General features: G+C 32.6%; 2 protein-coding genes across 2 annotated transcripts in view; both read right to left on the bottom strand.

Moving 5' to 3' along the window:
- The window catches only part of LOC106111584, a 5,300-nt gene extending 2,614 nt beyond the window's left edge, over nucleotides 1-2,686 (bottom strand). Inside the window, exons 1-3 of the mRNA XM_013293709.1 lie at nucleotides 2,520-2,686; nucleotides 1,885-2,096; nucleotides 1-83 (exon numbers count right to left, since the gene is read on the bottom strand). Coding sequence (XP_013149163.1) covers nucleotides 1-83; nucleotides 1,885-2,096; nucleotides 2,520-2,663 — 439 coding nt within the window. The 5' untranslated portion in view covers nucleotides 2,664-2,686. The remainder of the gene's footprint in view (nucleotides 84-1,884; nucleotides 2,097-2,519) is intronic.
- A 2,974-nt stretch (nucleotides 2,687-5,660) lies between these two features.
- On the bottom strand, nucleotides 5,661-24,783 carry LOC106111525. The gene is made up of 13 exons (XM_013293644.1): nucleotides 24,594-24,783; nucleotides 22,778-22,991; nucleotides 22,067-22,282; nucleotides 20,761-20,865; nucleotides 20,518-20,612; nucleotides 17,434-17,653; nucleotides 16,765-16,965; nucleotides 16,180-16,287; nucleotides 14,899-14,972; nucleotides 11,664-11,758; nucleotides 10,865-11,046; nucleotides 9,725-9,835; nucleotides 5,661-5,805 (listed from the first exon to the last, which is right to left on the bottom strand). Exons 1-13 carry the CDS (start codon nucleotides 24,781-24,783, stop codon nucleotides 5,661-5,663), a joined length of 1,956 nt encoding a protein of 651 aa, XP_013149098.1.
- Nucleotides 24,784-25,547: the final 764 nt, after the last annotated feature.

Here is a 25,547-nt window from a genome sequence, read left to right as displayed (position 1 = left end):
CCATGTTTTCACTGTGAGGCACGATACGTTGTGTTGTCTCGCATAAGGTTTTCAAGATACATTGGCGACCGTTGTATCCCATACTGAAAAGAGGTTTTTTGAAAAATTAAATGTTGAAAAGTATACAGAAGCTAACTTCTCGCGGACTAAGGTAGTACATTTCTTATAGTGCATGGTGTCAAACGAGCAATCGGCCACTGGAATATACCAAAACAGCAAAGTGGGTACTGCCCATAGATATACGCGTTTGGTAAACAGAGGTCGGGACACAAAAAGGATATTTACTCTACGTGTGCGTCGCATTGTCAACGGATTTTTCTAAGATTTATTTATTTTTAAAATGGTATCTATATTGGCTACAGTTTTAAAAAAATAATGGCGATGTAACTATGGATATCAAATTAAATATATCAAAAATAAATAAAAAAGCACCCAACATCGGATAGACTCATTAAAATCAACAACGATGTAACGTAAAAATCACATCAACTCATTGTTTACGTCGCTAGCCTCAAGCCATCAACAAACCGCAAAATGAAATAATAAAAAAAAGGAATTTTTCGTAACGAAAACAAAACTAAGGCCATTAGACAAAAGAATTTTCGACGGAGAGATTGAAGAAATGCCCAAAGGCGTCATATTTTAAAGAACGGTTTTTATTTTTTATATAAACACCGTAAATCCTTAAGGTAAATGGAGACAATTTAGCGCCTAAAAAGTTTAATAACCTTCAGCGAGTGGAAAGTAAAGCGATAAACAAAATAAACAGTTTCATCAAAAAACTCATCAGGATATTATGTTTTTATAAATTGTACTCCATTGAATGTGGATGGCTACAAAGGTAGAGAAAGACCGAATAAAGTATGGATGGATTGTGTGAAAGAGGATATGCTTAAGAAAGGAGTGGATTCAGATATGACGGCTGATAGAGATGTATGGAAGAGCAGCACATACTATGCCGACCGTAAGGGATAAGGGCAAGTGGATGATGATGAAATTGTACTCCATTACTATGTGTATAAAACCCAAGGTACCAGGATAACATAAAACGTAATCATATTACTGTTATAAATCATTTTCGAGTATCCAATCTTAGGTCCGACACGTGTAGTATTGAAATTGGTTTTATAGAAATAATATTAGCATTTGTCTATAACATTATAATAAAGCGTACCACATACACTTCTTTGTTGCCTAAGATGTCAGCAATCACTACTAATTAAATTAAAAGCCCTACACGTACGTCACGCTTTAGTCTATATATTTTCACGCCCTTAAACTAAGGGGTAAATATTTTGGATAAAAACCCTAATGTGGGAAAGAGACCATAAGTTATTGTCAACATCAAGGAAGCAAATTTGCCATGGTTTGACAACATGTCATGTCATTTTGACATTTGCAATTGATAATTTGACAAATGTAAACAATAAAATGTTTTTTTGTATAATTTTATGCGGTCGCATAGGAACAGCTAGTACATTAAAAAGCAAATCAAATTCAAAATAAGTAGAAACATATTAACATAGAAAAAGTTTCCTGAACGATTAAAAAAGTACCTATAAAAACCAAAGAGATTGTAATGATTCAAATGTAGAGCATTAAAAATACTTTGAGAGCGGGCGCACATCTTTGACTGAACTATCGCACAACCGTTATGCAATTGTTGATTGTCAATTGTTTCGTAGTCAATTCAACTGTTTAGTTGCACAACTAAAAATCAAATACTGAGCACACTTTCATATAAGCTCATAAGACTCAAAGCGCGAATAAACACTTGGGCGACAGTTTAATCAAAATTGTGACCGCTCTTATAATAATAGATTACAATGACTACATGTACAAGCACTACAATTAAAACAGTGGTACTGCCCTGTCTAAACTTACTTGTCAAGTATCAGTTCCATTTTCTCATATAATTGTCGTCTACTTCTGCGTTGAGCGACTGGTTTTCTATACTTTTTGCGAAAGAATTGTGCAGTCTCAGTAGTGTTAGGCAGCTCGTAAGCTATACCCCAATTAAGACCGAATGTAAAGGTTCCCGGGGCTGAAGAAGGCGCTGGTTGTCCTATTAAACCAACTGTCATACATCCAGCACACTGAAAATGTAAATTATGTAATTATAGCAAAATATTTTACTAATGTTATAAACGCGAAAGTTTAGATGGATGTTAGAGTTTGTAGCCTAAACTGCTGAACGGATCTCGATGAAATTTCGCAAAGATAAACAATACGTACTTACGAGATATTACCCATCTATCAGTGGGGCATTATGTGGTTGTGTGTCTAAACTATAACAAAAAAACACAAAAACGTACTCGAGACTCGCTAAATGCAGAAATATGTTTATATATTTGCATTAAAATAATGGTCACCGTGTTTTGTTAAAATTAAGTACAATATTAAAGACAAATTCAAAGGAAATGCATAACAAAATTCAGCAGTTTGCTTCAATAATAACAAAAGTTTATAGATAATCATATTTGGGTCGAATAACAAAAAAACTTTAGAAGGAAACTCACCGAAAAACTCGAGCCTTCAGGAAAAGAGACGTATCGTTTCCGACGTGACAGTTTCTTGTAGCCATTTTCCCCATCATACGAAAAACATGTTTTTACAAAACAACATACCAAAGACAGTACAAGAAAACGTTTCAAATTCAACATTTTTAAATAACCTTTCAATTCGAGTCAAATTTCAGCGAAAATAACTACAATTAAAAAAGATAAAAAAGAATCTTTTGGAATTTAAGTAACCCTTCTCTTTTATCAACACGACAGATCGCAATACTATTGAAAAATGATATCGGTACACGATGTGAAATGGAACCGTGTCACATATAACGGTTACCGCTAGGGTTGCCAACTTTTCAACTTAAGTCAAATTATTCTAGTTTTTATTATGCAAGTACAGACTGCAGATTTATGGATTTTTTTAATTATGAGCATATCACCTGAAAACACTAAAATATCTTGGTAGCATTACAGCATTAGGTACACTAAAATATAGTTTATGACGATAGTGGAGAGGCGGAATTCGAAAACACGATTATGTGGCTATATTTGCCCCCTTATATTAGACTCTTTGACATCGATGTCTTAGGGTAATATTGAGTATTGTTAAACAAGTCCCTTTTAAATCTATTTTTTACCAGAGATCTAGTCTACTTTTGAAGATTTTGGCAACCCTAGTTTTCACTCTTACATTACCAACGCGCTAAAGGTGTAAATTAAAGTAACATTGCATTTGAGACAAATTTCCATTTATTAAGGTCGAAAATAGAGGTCGAAGTCTTAAGTAGGTCCTATTTTATTTCCATAATAAATTTCATTAAGGCAATTTTAATAGATACCTTTTTAGGGCAGGTAATAAACTTACAACTTCATGCATTTAGAATGAGGACCTCAATAAAATGGATATTGGACATTATTTAAAAAAAATAACATTAATATTTTATGATAGTGAAGTCGACGGAGAATTACAAAAAAATGGAACGAATATCGATTTTCACAACTGAATTCGATTCACGTTTGAAATCTGAATCGATTTTTAAGCAGTTCATCGCACTATTAAGCTAAATCTCATACTTAAATGTGACCTATTAAAAGACCTTCAAGACAATATTATGTCTTATACAATTTTTTCGACATTTTTTTTCAATCAATCAGGAAATCTCATCAACAACTAACAAGTTAAAAGTACTTCTATATTCGCGCAAAGATTAACTGAATACCTCTCGTCTGTAGAAGATCTGCAATTACTTTAACGGCTTCAAAAGGAGCCAATTGACTTTAAAACTGATATCTAAAGTGAATAACGCTTTTCGAGTTGCCGGGCTTGAGAGAAATTTCAAAGAATTTAATGGATCCAAGCTCTTATGATCGAATACTAACGTTTATGAGCACGATAATACCAATAGCTTATAAGTAACTAAATATTTTTTTACATGTATATTTTACAGAATATCTTTGTTGAAATTTTAACTTTTGGTAGATTTCTCTTGACGCTTCAACGTCTTTGAGTTGTTGGTTCCGGGAGTAGTCTTACTAATGTTATAATGCGTATGTTTAGATGGTTGGAAGGTTTTTAAGTTTGTAGCCTAAACGGCTAAACAGATATGGAATTTGGCATAGATGTCTGGAAGAACACATAGGCTCATTTTTGTTTTTTTATCCCACACAGACAAAGTCGTTGGCGAAAGCTAGTCAATTAAAAAAAATAGACACAAGGAGTGTGAATTATTAGAGAGTCAATTTTGCTTATATATTACTAATATTATACATGCAAAAGTTTAGATAAATGGAGGGAGGTTTGTTAGAGTTTGTAGCCTGAACTGCTGAACGGATCTCGATTAAAATTTGGCATAGATGTAGTGAATAGTCTGGTGCAATATCGACTTTCTTTTGTTTTCTTTATACCACGCTAAAGGAGTCACGGGTAAAAGTGTTAATATCAAGGATGGTAACTGAAGATATCTTTCGAAACTATTATTACGGAGTCTAATCAGATATGTTCGAGTCAGCTTTTGTCGTATGTCACGTAAAAATTAGGTTAATACATTGCTTATTTTATTGGCCCACTTCTCCGTATCCTTTGGATTAGGTATTTGAGGTCACGCGGAGTCGGATCAACTGAATGATTCATGAATGTTTGTATGGAAAATATTTACTAAAACATCCTTTTGGATCTTATTACATTTTTGTCCTGGACATTTGAATAAATGAGACTTCATCTTAAGAGCGGGCGCTTAATAGTCAGAGATACAACACTAGTGATGACCTTCCCTTATCAGCTTTCCTGATGAAACCTACATTACGTGAAAGAGCACATTTTTTTAAACATGTTGTAACCGGGTTGCCTAATCCTATAACTTTGAGTAAACTATCGCACAACTGTTGTGTGATTGTCGATTGTTTCGCAGTCCATTCAACTGTTTAGTTGCACAACTAAAAATCGAGTAGTGTGCACCTCCAAATAAGCTCACAAGAATCAAAGCGAGACTAGATAGGTGTGCGATAGTTTAGTTTCAGGTATCCGCACCTTCTTAGAGTTTTATTTTACATAAGCTTTCGCCCGCGACTCCGTCTGCGTGGAATTAAAAAAAAAAGAAGATTAGTAGCCTATGTGTTCTTCCAGATTATCCTCTACATCTATACCAAATTTCATCAAAATCCGTTCAGCTGTTTAGGCTACAAAATCTAACAAACTTCCATCCATCTAAACTTTCGCATTTATAATATTAGTAAATTCGGTCTTCGGTCGTTGCAAATGTTTTATGAAGCAAGACTGCCATTGTATCGGTAATTGGTTATGCATTTGAATTTTGACATTTTCAAATGAAAGATTTATGGAATATCATACGGATCAAGGCACACGTGATCAGCTCTAGGTAATAATAAAACAAAAAAGGTTAATCCAAAAAATCTTTAATAGGACGTATATTTTTCAAAAACTTATAATTAGGTGGTTAATGTACATACATTATTTGAGCTAACTTTATTATTAACTTAAATTTAAAAATTTCCTCGATACCAATCTTCTATTTTAACAAAAAAAAAAACTATAAAATATCTTAAAGTAGACTGTGATAAAATATTTCCAAATAAATTTAGCATCTATTAACAATATCCATTTTTCAAAATAATAAGCACTATTACATATTTTCAATATTTTTGTTTGTTCAAAGCCAAAACGAAATGTAGAAGGGAAAACGGGCAATCGTAGTCAGTTTCACAAAAATCAGGGTCAAGTAACTCGTTGTAAGTCCCACTCACTTCCTCCACGAACTCAGCCTCGTGTAGAGGGGCTCTAGAAATACAGATAATAATTTATTAATAAACGTAGGACAGTCGCCGAGTTAAACGGTCGATTAAAATTGACTGTGCAATCTAACTTTGACGCTACATTAGTTAAATCATACTAATATTATAAACGTGAAAGTTTAGATGGATGGATGTTTGTTTGAGTTTGTAGCCTAAGGCTGAACGGATCGCCGTGAAATTCGGCACAGATGTAGAGCATAGTCTGGAAGAACACATAGGCTACTTTTTATCGCGTAAATAGTTACGGTTCCCGTGGGGTGCATTAATTTTTTCTAATGTTTGCTTGATAACTCTGCAACGGTTCAACATATCTTATTGAAATATGGCCCAGATATAAAACAAAGTCTGAAGTACACGTGGGAAAAGGTTCATCCCCGAAAAATGTCCGGTTCCAAAGGGACACGTAGTTTTTGTTATTTACATAGTTCATCTGTTTTCTAATACGAAGCGGACGAATTTTGCATTGGTTATTAAATAATGTACTCCAATACATGCGAAGTATTACTGCCAATAAAATTCAAGCTATAAATAGACATTTGTACGGTATAACGTATAAATAAGATTATAGCTTTCTACGAGAAAATTTTTCATAGGAACTTTGATAGAAAAATATAACAAGTGAATCCGGCAAAGGGAAACTTGAGAAAATATCGTCCGACGATATTCAAAGGAATACCGTCCATTCGAAAGCGGTCTAAAGCCTCTCACAGGAGAAATCGGATTAATACGTATGTATGTGGTGAATAAAAATACTTTATATGAAAACGCTATGATTCCATGATTTTTAAAGAATCTACGAACAGCTTCTTTAATTCTTTGTCATACTTTTTTATACATGTAATAAAATTGGAGTGTCTGTTTGTTATATCAAAAGAAAAATTCCAGATTTTGGGAAGATAAGGTATTTGCGTTGCTGATAGCGAAAATCGCGTTTAAATTTTTTTTGTCTGTCAGTCTGTCCGCAAGCCACGTTTGTTCAGGGTAAGTTCCGAAACGGCTGGACTGATTACGACCGGACATCCACTGAAGGGTAGTTAACATAGACGGGCATATTATATGCGTAGACTTAGTCGCGGGCAACAGCTAGTGTCTGATTATTGACTGAAACAATCTTGTGACTAAAACAAACGGCTCTTAATTATAGAAAACAAATATTGGTTTCTATAATTAAGAGCTGTAAAATGTCCATAAAGGGCATCAATTCAATCCTTTCCCTTCGTCAGTAAGATTTATAACTCAATGGGCTTTATTTGGTTAAAAATCTTTATTGTTTTTTACATGGGTTTATTGTGATTTTTAGTATTACCCAAGAACTCCAGAAACTCTAAACTAATAAGATTTTTATTATTTGTTTAACTTAAATGTTAATGAAACACATTTTTTTTTATTCCACAACAAAAAATTTACCAATTGTTTTGCCTTGCAATCTAAAATTCAAACTCGAAAGAATAGAATTAATTCAATTTTCGTCACAATAAATACAATATTAGCTATAATAGTATGTATTTCGTTTACAGTAAAGTTGCAAATTCAATGTCCATTCGTACGTTAGGGATGTATTTAAAACCAATCACGTGGAGATAAGAGACACGTACGGGGATTATAAGGCAATTAACTCGATTAAGATATCCGAATGTAAAATAGAAACGATAGTTACAATAGAGTTTATTATCCATTTCTCTGTACGCTTTGCTTATCAAACCAGATTAAAGGATACGAGGGAAATATACGCGGAAATAAACACACTGAAGAGCTTCATATATTGGAAATTAAAGATAATACGATATAGAACTTTTTTTTCTTTATGATGTCCCATTTTTGTTTGATGTGATTTTTTTTTTCTTTTTTAAAAGTGTATTTTTTATTTTATTTTTTTTATTTCTATATAAATATGTAATTAGTACGGCCGGTTACCCTAATGCTTAAGATATATGTTACTTGAGTGCGAAGGAGCCAGCTGAAAATCAGCGCAGGAACGGCTTAGTCCGTCCTGCATACGCTGAGCTGGCTACCTTTTGCCACGAATGTGTTTCCTTTAGAATAAGTCTTTTTATGTAATTTCTATTTTGTGACAATAATTACATTTTCATTACATTTTCATTTCATTTCATTTCATTTCATTTCATTTCATTTCATTTCATTTCATTTCATTTCATTTCATTTCATTTCATTTCATTTCATTTCATTTCGTTTCGTTTCGTTTCGTTTCATTTCATTTCATTTCATTTCATTTCAACTTTATAATTTAGTATTAATTATATAAATACAAATCATAGTTATACTAATTTAATAAATGCATTGAGATAGATGTATGGTGTTAATACAGACTCTCCTTTACATTTTTATATGAGAAGGGGGCAAAAGAGCGTCGGGAACACAAAGGTGGTCAACGACGCCAACACCAGAGAAACAGATGCGTTGCTGGCCTTTGAGGAAATGATAGGCTCGCGTCTTGAAGGACCCTAAGTCGTATTGGTTTGGAATTACCGCCGAGGCATATAGATGTAGAGAATGGTCTGTAGGAACACATAGGCTACTTACTTTTGATTTTTTAAATCCACGCTGAGGGAGTCGAGGCCCAAAGCTAGTATCCAATATTAAATAGAAAAGCCTATGTAAGTTATTTAATTTATTTCAATCAGAGTATTATTTTATCACAAATTCAATCGGAATTCAAATGGTGTAAAATGCAGTAATGCCATACGTGCGTTGTGTTTGTCATCGCAACATAATTTCGACGGACAACTTCTCATATTATCAAATTCGCTAACGTAACGTGTTTTTAAAGTTCTGGACAGTATAACGTGTTGAATTTTGATTTTATAACTGACATTGTTAATAATATCCAGTTTTAAAGCGTTTTTAATACCATAATATGTATTGTAAATTTAACATTGGTTCCGTTTCATCACCGCGACTCCGACGCACTGCGAACGCAGCATTCGTGTGGCATCACTCTAAAAATCCACAAGCATTATAACGTGGTATAGTAAATTTACTGAATATTATAGTTAGTTATTCTTTACACAAAAGCAGTATCGGTAACAGGTGTTGCACTTAAGCGGATGAAAGGGTTATTAATTTTTAAACTCCTCATAGAATATACGTCAACATTAATAAGGCTAAAATCTAACAGAGCATTATTCTATTACTACTCAATCTATACTGTTATAATAAAGCGTAAACACACACTTCTTTGTTGCTTAAGATGTCAGCAATTAAAGCATATTTTTGAATAACTCTTTTTTTAATAAAAAGCCCTACACTTACGTCACGCTTTAGGCTATGTATTTTCACGACGTTAAACTTAGAGGTAAATATTTTGGATAAAAACCCTAATGTGGGAAAGAGACCATAAGTTGTTGCCAACATTAAGGAAGCAAGGTTGCCATAGTTTGACATCATGTCATGTCATTTTGAAATTTTTAATTGATTATTTGACAAATGTGAACAATAAAATGTTTTTTTTATAATATAATGCGGATGAAGTCGCATGGGAACAGCTAGTACATAATACTACTCATTACTAATATTATAACGGGGATATTTCTATATTTTTGTATGTATTAGAATAACTCAAAAACTACTGGGCCGATTTCAAACATTCTTACACAATTATAAAGCTACGTTATCAGTGAGTAACATAGGCTATGTTTTTTATTGTTTTTTTTTTTTTTAATTCCACGCTGGCTAAGTCGCGAGCAACAGCTAGTAGTATGTATGTTTACACGCTTGCCCGCCTAAAATATAAAAACAATTATCTCGAGAAGAGACATGTAGAACATTTACAGAACAGAATTTGGGTAGAAAAACTGACACTTCCAGTTGATTCTAATAATTTGCAGCACAATGAAGAATACATTTTACATTACCAACTAATGTGATGTGTTCACAAATATACTTACGTGAAAATAGCTTTCAAAATGTCATGCACTAACGATCTGCCGGGCTCCGCGAGGTACGTCTTGGCCTCACAAATGCTTCTCAGGATGCAAGCACGGCCGTTTAGATTATGACTGAAAATGAATGTACATAAAATTTTTACTCGTCGCGCCACAGACAATATATCATGAGGAATATTTATGGGTTAAAATAAATTAATTTATACAAGTTATAAAATAGATAACTGCTTGAGAGGTGTAACGATTAAGAAGTAAGTGACTCAGACGAAGGAAGATAGCCTCAGTTGTATAAATACAATGATAGCCTATGATATTTACTGATAACGTAACTTTCTAGTGTTGGAATCGGCCAAGTAGTTTTCGAGTTTTTTTAACACAGACAAAAATGCAAATCTTTCCTCTTCATAACATTAGTATAGAAGTCAAGATATTGTGATTTAAGACGAAAAAAAATAAATTAATTAAATTTAGATATACAAATTCTATATATTTTAAATTCAGAGGTTATAAACGGTTACTTATTTCGGTGCACGCTACCGTTGCGATATTTCGTTTTAAATTATACGATAGCGTGCACCGTTCTTGAAATGTTTTCACAGCTAGTAAATATGTTCTTAAAATTGCAAACAACAATTTCCTAGGTGGAGTATTACGTACCTTATTTTTATTTTAAATGAACACTTACATTCTAGTTGTAAAATTTAACTGATGCAGCAAACATTCATGCAAAGATATTTAGAAAGATTTAAAGAGATTTTTCTTTACGTATAATTGATATGTTCAAAAGAAACCGGAACTCTATTTTACTTGTATCAGTTGACAAAAATAGAACGTCGGTGGATCAGGGGTTTGAGCACTTGACTTGTAATCAAGAGATCTTGGGTTCGAATCCCGCCATGTACCATTGTGATTTTTGATACATACGTACATAATTTACCGCCGTTCTTACGGTGAAGGAAAATATGAACTTACGAAACGCAGTATTTATCCTAAAATAGATAGTTCTTAACTGTATCTCTAACCCTGAATTTCTTAATCCAAAATAACCATACAACAAGTAATGTATTGCCATCTCTTCTTTATTTTAATGGCACGAAAGATACAATAGGTATTTGTACAAGATAAGTTAGCCATAATACTCACAATTCCAAAGCCGATCGTACCCTCTCCCAGAATTCCCTTTTCTGCCTGTGATGTAGTTTTCTTCTATAATGTGCGTTCGTGAAATTTGCATCAGGCAGGGGATATAACACATCGATTTCTAAGACCAAATTCCATCCTGATGGAGCGTGTGTCATGAACGCTTTTACAACTGATATTGTTAGCTAGAAATAAAACATAACTTAACAGAAACATTCTATTTTTATGTATTTATTTTAAAAGTGTTCAGTGCAAAATATAACCTCCTTGCCTGACAAGAAGTATGAATACAGCCAAAGAGTTTGCATACTGGCCACCAAGACTTTTGCGTAGTTTCTTTTTAAAAAGATATAGGAAAACAATAAGAGAAAGAAACGTATCAGGGCGAGGTGTGATCGATATAGTTCTCAGTTATTTATTGTAAATATATAAAAAAAGTGAAGATGTCATATTTAAAAAAAAGGTTTGTATTTTTGACTGTCGCTGTATTGGCGCTGTCGGTAACAAATTAAATAAAATTAATAAGTACTGGGTGGAATTATCCTCTTTCTGTATTATAAAGGTTAACTAAATACTTTAATAACAATTTTATTCATAGAGAACATTGTTTTCATACCTTGATTATTGCGATTTTGGAATATGTATGTATTTAATAATCTTTGAAACATTTTACACATTGCCAAAACAGCTTTAAATTCTATACTTTTCCAGACTAAGTATACGATTCCTAGTTTTTACACATATTCGTTAACACATACGAAAATACAAATCTTTTCTCTTTATAGTACTAAAGTATACTTACAACAACATCGCTTCCATCAGGGAACGTTAAATGCCTTCGTTTTCTTATCGAACCTAAGTGAGTCTTAACATTAGGGCATTGATCTGTATTATTCACTTCACAATCAATAAAAACTATTAAAAAAACTAAAATTAAGAATCGGTACATTTTATAACCTAAAAAACTCATAAATCACACGTCAATGATCTTGTAATATATGGATGTTACTCAAATGCTGTCGCGTCTGAGTTGTATAATTTACAAGTTTACGTACGTCACGAACTTACATAGAACTTGTTATTTACAAGGGCTATGTTAAGCTAATGTGCTATACGACTGAATATTCGTTTGAAAAAAAGCAACAATACTAAATTCAAAATAGATAAGAGAATAACAATGAAGATACATTGTTGCTTAAAACGTTAGGGAATAAAACTAAAGTAGTAAACTGCAACTGTAATAAGAAGTTAATTTTTTAATAATAACTAATGAAAAGTAAAATGGTTAATCAAAGATTTAATTATGTGTTGTTTTTTCTACGAGTAATTAAAATATTCTTAAATCTTGTTTTGTTCATGATTTAGTTCAAGTGATTTAAATTACTTTAAGCCAAAGAATTTATATACTTTTAAATATATTTACATAATGATAGTAGTTATATATAAAATGTTAGATACACTTATATCGAGTAACGACTCGATAATCAATATAATTGTTAGATTCAATATTGTTTCAAATATTAACGAAAAAAGTAAAGAAAATCATTTAATAAGTAAACTTTGCTTTCAACTGAAATGTGGATAAGGTTTTTTTATGCGAATTTAATTTTTATTTTAGTTTTTTATTTTAGTTTATTCACGCTAAAACTACAAGGCCGATTTGAAAAATTCTTTCACCATTAAAAAGCTACGTTTTCTGTGAGTAATATAGGCTATGTTTCTTATTATTTTTAATTTCACGTCGCGAGCAACAGCTAACTAAATAATAAATCTAAGTGCGTGTTTAAATTAATTTTATTTAAAAAAAAATCATAACATTTGCAAATCAAATCACGTACATTAATAAAATGCGATTATTCGATGTCTGATTGTCCAATTACAATGGGAAATTCATGTTCATACAAAATAATTTATATAAAAGATTGTTTGAAAATAAACTTTACGATGTTATACTTTAAAGACGGGACTGCTAAAGAAATTCCACGGAGGTGTGAAACGTGACAGAGTTAATGAGGAGAGGCGGCAGCCGCTCTAATACGTTGATCAAACATCCCGGGTCAATGAACAACGCTGACTGTAACACACGACAGGGATTTATATGGACTGTAACTTACATTTTTAACTTAAAAAGAGAAGATTCTTATTTGTTTTCTATATGTTTATAGCATTTTGCAATCAAATACTTTAGTAATATATCCGTCTGCGTGGAATAATAGAATTCGAGTAGCTAATGTGCACTTCCAGACTATCCTCTACATCTGTGCTCTCTAAATTTCATCGAGATCTACTCAGTAGTTTAGCCGGTAAACTCCAAAATCCATTTATCCACATAAACTTTCGCATTTACAATATTTAAGATGTACAATTATTATTTGTCTAATCTTTCTAATATTATAAATGCGATAGTTTAGATGGATGAATGGATGGACGTTTGTTAGAGTTTTTACCCTAAACGGCTGAAGGGATCTCGATGAAATTTGGCATAGATGTAGAGGATAGTCTGGAAGAAAAGATAGGCTACTTGCTTTTGTTTTGCTTTAATTCCGAGCGGACGAAGTCGCGGGTGAAAGTTGATTTTTGCAATAATTCTAATAGAAAATGTGTGACTATTATGTTACCAATTGTCCTTCATAAAAATTTCTACAAAAGTTTTACATTGCATTTATTGAGCAAATATTGAAGCTATGTTTTTCTTATAAACGGAATCCATTCTCTGTCTGGAAATCTTATCTAACCAAAGAGATTCAAATATATAGAGGAGGCATATTTTACACGTCACTTGAAACATTTTTCACATAACCTCAATAACTGTCTAGGTCCTCATAGCCGTTTCGCCCGCGACACCGTCCGCGTGGAATTAAAAAAAAACAAAAGTGAGTAGCCTATATTTTCTTCCAGACTATCCTCTACATCTGTACCAAATTTCACCGATATCCATGTAGCCGTTTAGGCTACAAACTCTAACAAACGTCCATCCATCCATCCATCCATCTAAGCTTTCACATTTATAACATTAGTTAGATTTAAATGTTTATGTTTCATTTTATAATGCCGTTTAGTTTTTTCATAACAAAAGATGGAGCTTATTATAATTTTGTAAAATGTTTTATTATATGTCGATACAACACGAGGTGGCACTAAACTTGACAACTTTTATTACCTTTCAGAGAAAGTACCGTGAAAGAAATTTGTAGTGTAAGAAATTTGTTCACTGCCTCATCTATACATTTTTAATGTCTTTGTTCTAACTTTTAAAACTGCCCTGTAATTTGCTTTTCAAACATTTTTCCTTACCTGCTTTGATGCAAATCAGTAATTAAATTCTGTTCAACATTATTTATCTGTTGGAATAACAATGAAATTTTTCTCGCAAATTGCTCGCGAATAGTTCGAAATTCTTCACAAAAGAAATTACGTAAAGAATTACATTTCTTAACTGTCTACTAATTTTAAAGAATTATTGATTTTGATCTTAAGTAAGTACTGGTAATACAGGGCAAGGTGGAGGCCACCAGACTTAGGGGAAGATCACCCATAGGTGACTGACCAGATAAGAACGGCTATGGAGGTACCCTTGCATCAATGTGCGAAAAAAGCAACGTACATGGAGGCGGCGGGTTGTGAAGCGGGTCACTGATACCTGATACGTGATAACTACGACGAGTCTGTAAAGACTCAAGCGACAAAGAAGAAGAAGTACTCCTTACTAATATTATAATTGCTAAAGTTTGCATTGTATTTCAATGATTGGCACACAGTCTTGAAGAACACATAGGCTACTTATTACGTTTTTTTTTTTTTAATTCTGTGCGGAAAAAAATTGTTTTTTAATATTTTTATTGTGAGCCAAAACCCTAGAATAAATGAAGGTTTTATATAATAAAAAGTTTAGGATTTGTAAGTAAATGTGTTAAAATAAAATACCAATGGAATAAGAAGTCTTTTGTATTTTGAAATTTATCTTTTATTCTTTCATACAGTTATTTTTGAACATCACTTTTTATAAAGTCTATCACACTTTGTATATTTTTTAGTACAATCGTCATTACTTAGATGCGCTTCGTCATATTCCTTGTGATACTCGTCGTCGAACTTTTGACCTCGTGGTAACCTGCAAAAAAAACTAATGTTAACGTTCATTTCCACTGATTGTACAAATAATAAGACCCTTTGTACAAAAGATGATGTTTTTCGAATCTGACGTTTTTAGATGCTAATAGTCGGTTTCCCAGCTACATTTAACAATTCGTTAGTGTTTTTGGTTCGATAACTTCATGAAATGCGTTTACGAACTACATAAGTATAGTTTTACTCAGATGAAACATAGGTCAACCTTAGCTAATAAATCACTTGTTAAATCTATACTACTATAATAAAGCGTAAACACACACTTCTTTGTTGCCTAAGATGTCAGGAATTACAGCTTATTTTTGAATAATTCTTTTCTTAATAAAAAGCCCTACACTTGCGTCACGCTTTAGGCTATATATTTTAACGCCATTAAACTTTGGGGGTAAATATTTTAGATAAAAACCCTAATGTGGGAAAAAGACCATAAGTTGCTGCCAACGTCAAGGAAGCAAGGTTGACATCATGTCAGGTCATTTTGACATTTGCAATTGATAATTTGACAAATGTAAACAATAAAATAAAATTTTCATAATTCCATGCGGATGAAGCCGCACGGGAACAGCTAGTATAAAATAAATGGAAACTTCAGAAACCGAACATAAGTGACATTCGTACACGGACATGCGTCGACATTTCTGTCATCGCTAAAGCCAGTCGCTCGCAACTTGTTTTTCAAAATCGTCGTAAGAGGTCGCTTCAATTTTCAAGATGGAGCAAATCCATACAACATGTAGTCGCCTGTACTGACCTAATACACAACTCGCGCCGACGATTCAATATTAATTTTGAAGATTTATGTTGCCTTGAGTATGAAGGAGCTAAGACCCTTCTACGTATCATTTATATTAGTATAGAGTAAGATAAAAATGGTATTCATTTTTTTACATTGGTTAAACATTTTATATTTATTTAATATTCAAGTTCTTGGGACAAAAAAGATACAAGCGTTATCTAAAATAAAAATTGAGCTTTTGACAATAATTACATACAATAATAATAAAAACTAAAACCAAATATAGAAAACTGAAATTACATTTTTACGATGGAGACGTTTCGAATATTGTGACCCAAAACAAAACCGGCATGTTAATATCGACTCAATTTTCTATGGCATAAGGTTTTTAATCGATAATTAGATACAAAATACAAACGAACAATATGAAAACACTACTAGTAAAAACACTCACGTAAGCGTAGCCCTCATGATTTCTTCTAGAAACGTGCCTTGTTCATTTTTACCTCGGCCTGTCTCGCAAAGCATGCGTAGTACACATTCCCGACCGCGCCAACCTAATCTGTAAATTGAAAAATAGTCTTTATGCTGAAGACAATAGAAGTTAAAAACACTGAACTCAATACTTTATCTTTTGAACTTTACAGGACTTATGAAAATTGAAAGACAAAATAGTTCCCATGTCTTCATATTTGTTGTCAAGTTGACGTATCGAGCATCAATTTCAGAGATGTCATTAAAAGCGCGTGCACACCTTTGACTAAATTATTGGACAACAGTTTAGTTGCGCATTCACGAAGTCAATTTACTACTGGATTTTTAGTTGATCAACTAAACAGTTGAATTTGCAGCGAAACAATGGACAGTCGTACAGCAGTTGTGCGATAGTTTATCATCAAAGGTGTGCGCCCGCTCTAACTTAAACAAAAGATGTCAGTTTGTCTCAGTCTTGTGTTCCGGACTAGGTATAAATGATAAATCTAAAATTAAAGCATAATATAGCAAGCAACTTTAAAAGACTATAAAAAAAATTAATTACCCTTCGAGAAATTTTTCAAATTTCGCATAAAAGCTTTTTCTACTCTCTCTGTGAAATGAAATGCTATCTTCGTCTAAGTTTCTTAAGATGTTGTTACCCTTTTGAGCATCATGTAGTGTTTTAATCACAACTGAGAAATTCCTTCCATTGTTAGCTTCTTCTATACTGCGTTTAGCGAACGCTGGATTTACAATTAATCGTCTGGAATATAATAAAAAATCCATGATAGAGACGTTACAGCAGGTTTCCAATTCATATAATATTTAGTAGGGAAAGTTGGTAATGGTAATTAAATAGCCAATTTTCTTAAACTAAGACACAATTTAGGTTAAACCATAAATAGTAATAAAAATAACTACGTAACGATTAATGAATTGTTAAGAAAGACCAGCTTTTAGTGTAAACAAAAGAAGTGATCTAAAAAATTTGATGATGGTGATGTTTGAATAGAACTGATAAATTAAACTGAATCGAATCATATGAATGTTGTAATCATATCAAAATGTTGGATGTTTATGACTATGTATCTTCAAAACGACTTGAAGAATCTCGATAACATTTGACACAGATGTAGAACATAGTCTAGAAGAAGACATAGGCTAACTAGCCTTTGTAAGTACAAAGACACAATTTTTTTATCATCAGTACAAAACCTGTGATTTCACTTACTTCTTGTAAGGCATTTTCGAAATTACTTTTCCATCTTCATCCAAATAATATATAGTTTTAGATGCATCATTTCTTCTGTGAGATTCGTAGAGTTTCTCATGATCTTTAAAGAAGTAGAACAATTTGGGATCCGTTGGTAATTGCCAGGCTAAAGCTGCGGTATTACCGAACCAAACTATATCACCTACTTGAAGATATCCTTGATTTTGTGCGCAGAATACTGAAAGAAAAGTTATTTCCATTAGGATTAAAATGGAATTCATATTGAATTGACGCCGAACCTAACAGTGCTAGAGACCGCTTTAGTAGCTTTGCACGAATGAACTCGTCCGGTGCAAGACCACGACCACACAGATGGGTAATGACTGAGCATGCTAGAGGCCTAAATTTATTCCCCTTTCCACCCTTTCCGTACAAGGAAAAAGAGGTAAATTGGGTCATCATGGGATGCACAGGTAAGACAAATATTGCCTTTTTGAGTGTCCCCTCTGTTTATTAGAAGTAGGCACCGTATCTGCAAATATGAGCAGCGGTCGCTTCGCTATTTTTAAATTTCCAATTCCGTACGTAAAATGTTACATTAAAATATTAATCAAGACATTTTTGATACTTCAATTATTTCAAATGTAATATTCTCTACTGCAATATGTTTAAATTTTATGCTATTTATTACTTTCCAAAAACTTGGCAAAGATATCTACGAAGTTTGTTTTAATTCATTGCTTATTGTAATCTGGCTCTACCAGGGGAATAACTTTTAATAGTCCAAATTGATTTTGTTTTCTGTTAACTTATTGAATTTTATCATCTCAATGATTACGACATTTTTATTGTCTTATTTTGTATATCACATTGTCAAGAATCTTTAAAACATAACTTATAGGATATGAATAAATAATGTTAATTACCATTTCATGATAGAATGTGGATATAGTATGTGGCGAGCAAACCGCTGACCTCTGCCTATCGTCTGTGAGCTTAGTCAACACATTCAAAATTCTTTTCCTAACTTTATTTAACAGTAGGACAATGTCACTTGATTTAACTGTCTTAAGTTATAAATTAAATTAAAATAATTCTCCTAAATGTAATTGAAATTATTTCATAATAATGTTTTTACCTACCCAACTGAAAAGAGCTTCCATCTGGAAATACAATGAATCTCTTTCTGCGTGAAAGGACTTTTGATGCGTCCTTTACATCTTTGTTTTCTTGATAAGCGTCTGAAATAACTCCTAACAGCAATAGAATAATAAATTTTATAACTGTCAATTCCATTATTACCAATGCCTTTTACGATTGTCTTCCGTAATCACTTTACACTTCTTTAAATATGATAAGAAATTGAGACGATAGAGTGTCGAATTTTATAGTGACAAAACCACAAGGACGGCTAAACAAAAGCGATCCGATCGACTTATTTACTTTTCCAAAGACAACAGTCGAACTGAGCCAAACAACAACTGCTACACTCTTTGGCACGTCGACGTTTATCAAATTTAGAGAACAATACAAATAGGTAGCTTGTTTACTTTCAATTAAGGTCTTAGAGTACAGTTGTATTGAAAAGTGTTACAGTTTTACTATTTGACATTTTTTTCTAAATGTTGCAAATTTTAACTGCAGTCGGCATTCTTTCGAAATATATAACTTTATTTAAAGTTGGATTTTTGCTTGCTTTAGGCCTAGTTCGCGTCCCCTTCTATTTCTCATCCTTTTCGTATAAGGAAAACTGAATTTACAAATGTAGAGAAGAGTAGGAAAGGGAAATATCGTCTATCTGTGCACCTAATTCTATGTTGATAAAAGGTGGGCAGTTCATCAGAAATTGCTGCTTAGTCGGTCTATGGGTAATTTACTGGTCGTATGCTTGTTCGCCACCTTCGAATAAAAAAATAATAATACGCTTTGTGCTTTGAAATAAATTTTACTTTCATTTTCAATTTCTAATGTTATTTTATTTAACCATAAGCACGTAAGTGAGTGAACTGAACCAGAAACCTTCAGAATAATAGATGAAATGCAGATGCATTACTAACCTTTGAGAGTAATTTTTGCTTGAACGATTCTAAGGCATCTTGGGATCACAACTAAGATTGATTCAGACTACCTAAAGCAACAAGATCTGGATACCTAAAGGATGTATGTATCAAGTCAAAGGCAAAAGATTCCAAATTCTAGACCTATTCCCATGATATGCCGTTAAAGGTACTAGAGTACCCTCCATCGAGTATTCTTTTTCGAAAGATATCCCGGAACTCGATGCTTTAAATCAACCAAGAATAAAATTAACTATTACATAGTGATATAGTGTGTATAATTCTTTGATTAAAAAGCTACATTATCAGTCGCATATGGAAACGGATCTTAAACGCTTCTCAGAAGAAAAAAAAGCTCTCGCTTTAGAAAAAGCGAAATTTTAATTCAACCTATTAATATATTTTGAATATATCTTGTCGTTTAAGACACTGTTACGTATTTAAATGTAGTTTCAGTTTGACCGTGAATGATTTTGTTTTTGTATGATTATGAAAATTATTTAATATGAAAATGTTGATCTAATCGGTTCTGAGATATTTTACAAGCTTATTCAAATTTTATAGGTTTTGAATTATTCTCCTAGCGATGTTTTCTTTCTGTTTCAGTTTGATAATTTTGTTATCGACTATACTGGACTAGAATGTTCTAAACAGACCTTAAAAGTGTTGCAAAAAACTAAGTAAATAGGACAAACATATTTATGCCATCGAACAGTATTTTCCTCAACATTTAACATTTTTTAGCTGGAATTTTTGAGTTTGACTTAATTGTAAGTATGAAAAATTTGAAATGGGCTTAATAATTACAATAAATCTTTTCGTAATTTGTGAGAGAATTACGAAATTACTGACATTACCGCATTAATTTCAAAAGCGAAGTTTAATGCTTGAGACGTGCTTAAAATGACATTTTTGATTGTTCGAATTTTCAACGCCATTGTCGTTTTCAAATATAAATTGGAAATTAAGAAAATAATACAATAAATATTAATAAAAAACTTTATTTTGGGATATTAAAATTATCGAAAACCTTAGAAATTTTCACATCCTGGGTACATTTTTGAACAGTCGTCTATTTTTGAATGAGCTTTGTCGTATTCTTTGTGTTCATCGTAATCAAATTCAGTCCCTTTAGGTAACCTGGAATAACATTTAACTATTATAAATTCAAAATTATACATGGATGGATGTTTGTTAAAGTTTGTAGCCGAAACTGCTGAACGTATATTCATGAAATTTGACATCTTGACTGCAGCAGTAAATACCGAAGAAGGTAAATCATACTTACGTGAACAGCACTCTAAACAGTTCCTGTAGGAATGACCCTTGACTTGAATTCTGTGCGGACTCACACAGCTTATAGAGAACGCATTGTTTACCATTTCGACCCAAACTGAAATATAAAAATAGCAAAATTTTAATATTATTTACTCTATGGAATTAATCAGAAGATTAAACTCGATAATAATTATTGATATAATTTATTAATAAGCATTTGCAAAATAATCATACTAATATTATAAAAGCCAAAGTTTAGATGGTTGGAAGGATGTTTGTATCTGAATTTTCAAACGTCAATAGCCTAATGGTTTGGGGTACGGACTACCGATCTTACGGTCGAGGGTTCAAATCCCGCTATTCGACTATTGTCGTGAACCATACCCTAGCACAAGCCTAGAGCTTAGTTGGAATGGTTAAAGGAAATGTTAGTAAATTAACAAAAATCTACTAATATTAAAAAAAAATCTCCAAAACGGTCGACGATGAAATTTTACAGACATGTAGAACATAATCTGGAAGAACAAATAAACTTACTGAGTTCTTTTTTTAATTCTATTATGTATAAAGATATTGTATTAAAAGAAATTGTATTTGTTGTATTAAATTTGTATTAAAAGAAATTTTGTAACTTTATAAATAAATCTTTTTAAATCTAAATCTTTTTTTAAATATGCATTAGTTTAGAATAACGTGAACATACATTCTGAATTCATTAAACAACCGCAAAATGTCACCGTCCATAATCAAGGTGGATTATAAGAAATCTCTTAAGTTGCGATTCAACTTAGTCAAGTCGTTTGTCACTACTAATTGCAACTAATGAACGTTTTACGTAATTGAATACATCTTACAACTTAAACCTTTACAATTTAACACCCATTAGATATTGTGTTATTGCGAAACGAATTTAATTAGTAATATTTTTTGGGAATAGGTTTTATTCGAGGAAATTATCTTTCGTACTGTCAAATAGCACTGTAAAGGTTACTTTTGATTTTGTTTTTAAAATATCCGAAGAAGTAGTTTTGTGTATATAAGTTGGTTAGTCATTATCTCCCCTGCCTTATCTTACTCCCGTAGGCCGACTCTACGGGAGTAGCACCAAGTTAGTTGGTTAGTAATAGTATTATATAATTTATAGTAGTAGTCAAGGAGAAGTAGTAGGGTATACTAAGTATTACAAAACTCTCAAATAAAATGTGCAAATTATCGTCGATTCTTTTCTTCGGAATCGGTATGATTTTTTTTTTAATTAAAACTACTTTCGTTTCATTTTACTTAACATGATTTAACAATCTTACCAAATAACTTACGTAGTCATTAATTTTTCTATTTTCTCAAACAACTCCACTCGACTTTTTCTATGGAAATCAACGCTGTCTTTATCCAAATGTTCTTTGTTGAGAAATTCCCTCTGCGCCTGTTTCTCGTGCATTTTCATTCGGTCTATTTTGATTTTCAATTTCTCTCTGAACGTTATTTTGTCGTCGACGCTCCTTTTCGCGAACGCCGGGTTCACTATCAATGGCCTGTCAAATATATCATAGTTACAATTGTTTTTCAATCAGATTTTATGTACCTATATTTTTGGGATGCGAGATTGCAGAAGATATCAATATTTTAATACCCTCTCTACAGTTTGTGCTTTCTATCGCAGGTTATGAATTGAGTTTTAATCAATCCAAACATAACTATAGATCTAAAAGTATAAATCTAATAGACAATATGAGCAGCCATATTTAGTGATTTTCTTTCCCATAGTCTGAGTAAGGTAAAAGTAGGAGGGATGATCTTGGTTTGACTGGCAGCGATGAAAATGAGTATAACTTTTTTATACCCATAAGAATCTGTCAAAAACATTATATGGTCAATTTTATGATCATATTCCAACTAACTTCTTACTATCATATAAATGCAAAAATTCTTTTTATTTATGGATATTTTCTAGAAACGGCTGAAAAGATAATTTCAGACGCAGACGCAGTTGTGGTCGACAGCCCTAAAGATTAAAAATCGGTACTTACTTCCTAAAGGGTACTTTTGCTAAAACTTTTCCTTTGTCATCTAGATAATATATATTCTTCTGTGTATCGCCTCTTCTTTGCATTTCTTTATCATGTTCTTTGAACATGTGGAAGAATTTGGGATCCGAGGGTAGATTCCAGGCGAGAGCTGCTGTGTTACCGTAAAGGAAGATATCCCCTATTGGTATCAGAGCCATCGTTTGCACGCAAAATACTGGAAACATAAAATAAACTAATTACGATATATCAAAGTAAAATTGGACTTTAAAATCACTTGTATAAAATCATACTCTCATCTCTCTCATTATCATTGCAATAGACAAAGATAGTAATATACCGTAGCAATAGAATTTCACGGTTATACATAAGATAAAATGCCCTAAGGTTTCAACTTCAACAAGTTTCATCATCATCATCATTATCTCCCTTATCCTAATCCCGTAGGGTCGGCGCAACAGGTTTTTGTCCTCCACATAACTCTATCATACGTCATCTCAGTCATCACTCCCTTCTTGATCATGTCACCTTTCACGCAAACCGTCCATCTCTTCGTATGTCTACCTCTACCGGTGTACCCTTCGTGTACCAACGTTCTTCTTGTATGTTAAAGTAAGTTTCATCTTTTTTATTTTGCCTTCGATTATTAAAATAAAGTTATTTCCTCTATCATCCTTTCCTATCCCCCTTCTTATTACTTCGTTATTTGAAACAGAAATCTTCCAACTGTATTATTTACATGTGCAATCCGTAGGGAAGCCTTTCGTTTAGCAGTGGACGACTTTTGGGCTGATGACAATGTCGATGGATACTGATATTAAAGAGGTTATTCTGCATGACATACGTAGTTGGTTTTATCTATCTAAGGCCAGCTGGTTACTTTATATCAATCCTTTAAAAAGAATGAACATTTTTAAAGACAATAAAACTCCTTCAAGAACTACATTTAGTTAAATCGTTTGTAAAGTTTGTAGTATCTTCAATATTTAAGAGAGTTCTCAGAAGATAGCGAAGTTACTCCTACTTCAAAATAACTTACAAAACTGTTGACCAGATTTTCAAGCCCTGTTGTATTTTTTGTTCCGTTTATTAAGCTATCCGTTTAGTGTTATAAATGATTAATTGTATATTGCTTACAGAATTTGTACCGATGAAAAGTTTTGGTAGTCCTTTTCCAAAATTTAAACCGATTTCGAGGAAGTAATATATTTCTAGCATACATAGCTTTTAACAGTGGTAGTGCCCGCTTTAACATCTTAGCACGAATGGGCCGGCACGCCCGGTGTAATACCACGACCACACAGAAGTCTGGTGTGAAATGGAAGCAATTCCGTGTTTCGTCTGATGAGTGTGGTGCCGGAGGCCTAATTTAAGTCCCTTTCTCTTTACCACCCTTTTCTTATAAGGTGAGGATAGGAAGGGGAAGGGGATTTGACGGTGGAGGAGATGCATAGGAAGAGACAATATCCTCTTTATGTGTCTCCTCCTCTGTCGGATAAGGGTAGGCAACGCATCTGCGATCGCAGATGTCTATGGGCAGCGGTCGCTTCGCCATTTTGGCGGCTTCAGGTGGCCGCTTGCTCGTTTGCCATCTTATGTTATAAAAAAAAAAAAAAAACTACTTCCAAATACCACTGTTATCTGCTGCTAATGTACTGGCAGAACTGAAAAGCTCTGAGGTCCTGGTTTTTCTTTCTTTTGCTTTAATCTTATTTTGAAATTGGCATTTAATTCTTTTTCAAAGCTTGCATATTAAGAATTTAATTCGCTCTATTTGATGAATGCCTTAATTTCAATAGTCATAAACTAATTAACTCACCTAATTGAAACGAGCTGCCGTCGGGGAACACAATGAACCTCTTAGTTCTAGACAGAAGCCGGGAACGTGTTTTATTTCCCTCTGAACTCGCCACACCACAGTTTTCATTATCGCAAAATTCAGTTACACTCAGCGCTATACCAAATAACGCAGCTATAACGAATAATCTGCAATAACTAGTTATGTCCATGCTTTAATTTTATAATCTGTATTATATGTAAAGTAAACTTCGTCGAATGACGCAAATGAGTGCGAATTCTATATTCAAATATTCTTCTTTTTTTCGAAAATCGAGTTATAAGTTGACAGTCGCAAAACGCAAGTTGAACTGTCCCGTTCTTCAAACGTTTTCAACGCAAATGTGTATAAATGAACGAGCAATTAACATGTTTTGTGTCAACGATTTTACAGTTATTTTAGTTCTGAATTGGTTTCGAAAAAACAAAAAAGGTAATGTCAAAAAAATCGTGTCGATCAAATTTAGATCGTGCCATAAAAAAGAAATCAAAGATTCAACTCGTTGAAGGAAATAACGGTTTCAACCGTCGAACTACATTCAACACTATGCCTGTAAAATAAATTCAAAAAATTTAATATCTCTCAATTTACAAACATAAACAATATTTGACAAAATTACGCAAACTCTGTTTAATTATTTATTCGGTTTTATCAATCACTGTAATTTGAAAATAATTTTGCTGTGGTTAAAAATAATTAACATAAAATTGGTATAGCGATTTCGTCAACAATATGAGGTAATACATACATTATAATCCATACGAAGAGTTACAAATTAAAACAAATTTAAAACTCTCAAACAATTTATTTCATTCGAATACTACAAAGAAAAAAGTAATCATTGTAATTTGAACCATAACACATCGAATTAAAACTTATTTTAAGGATTCAAAACAATTTTCTGATACATTCAAAAACAAGTTTAATTCAAGAGAT

Source organism: Papilio polytes, unplaced genomic scaffold, assembly GCF_000836215.1.
Source record: "Papilio polytes unplaced genomic scaffold, Ppol_1.0 DF824158.1, whole genome shotgun sequence".
Lineage (NCBI taxonomy): Eukaryota > Metazoa > Arthropoda > Insecta > Lepidoptera > Papilionidae > Papilio > Papilio polytes.
This window is presented reverse-complemented; position numbering and strand designations above follow the sequence as displayed.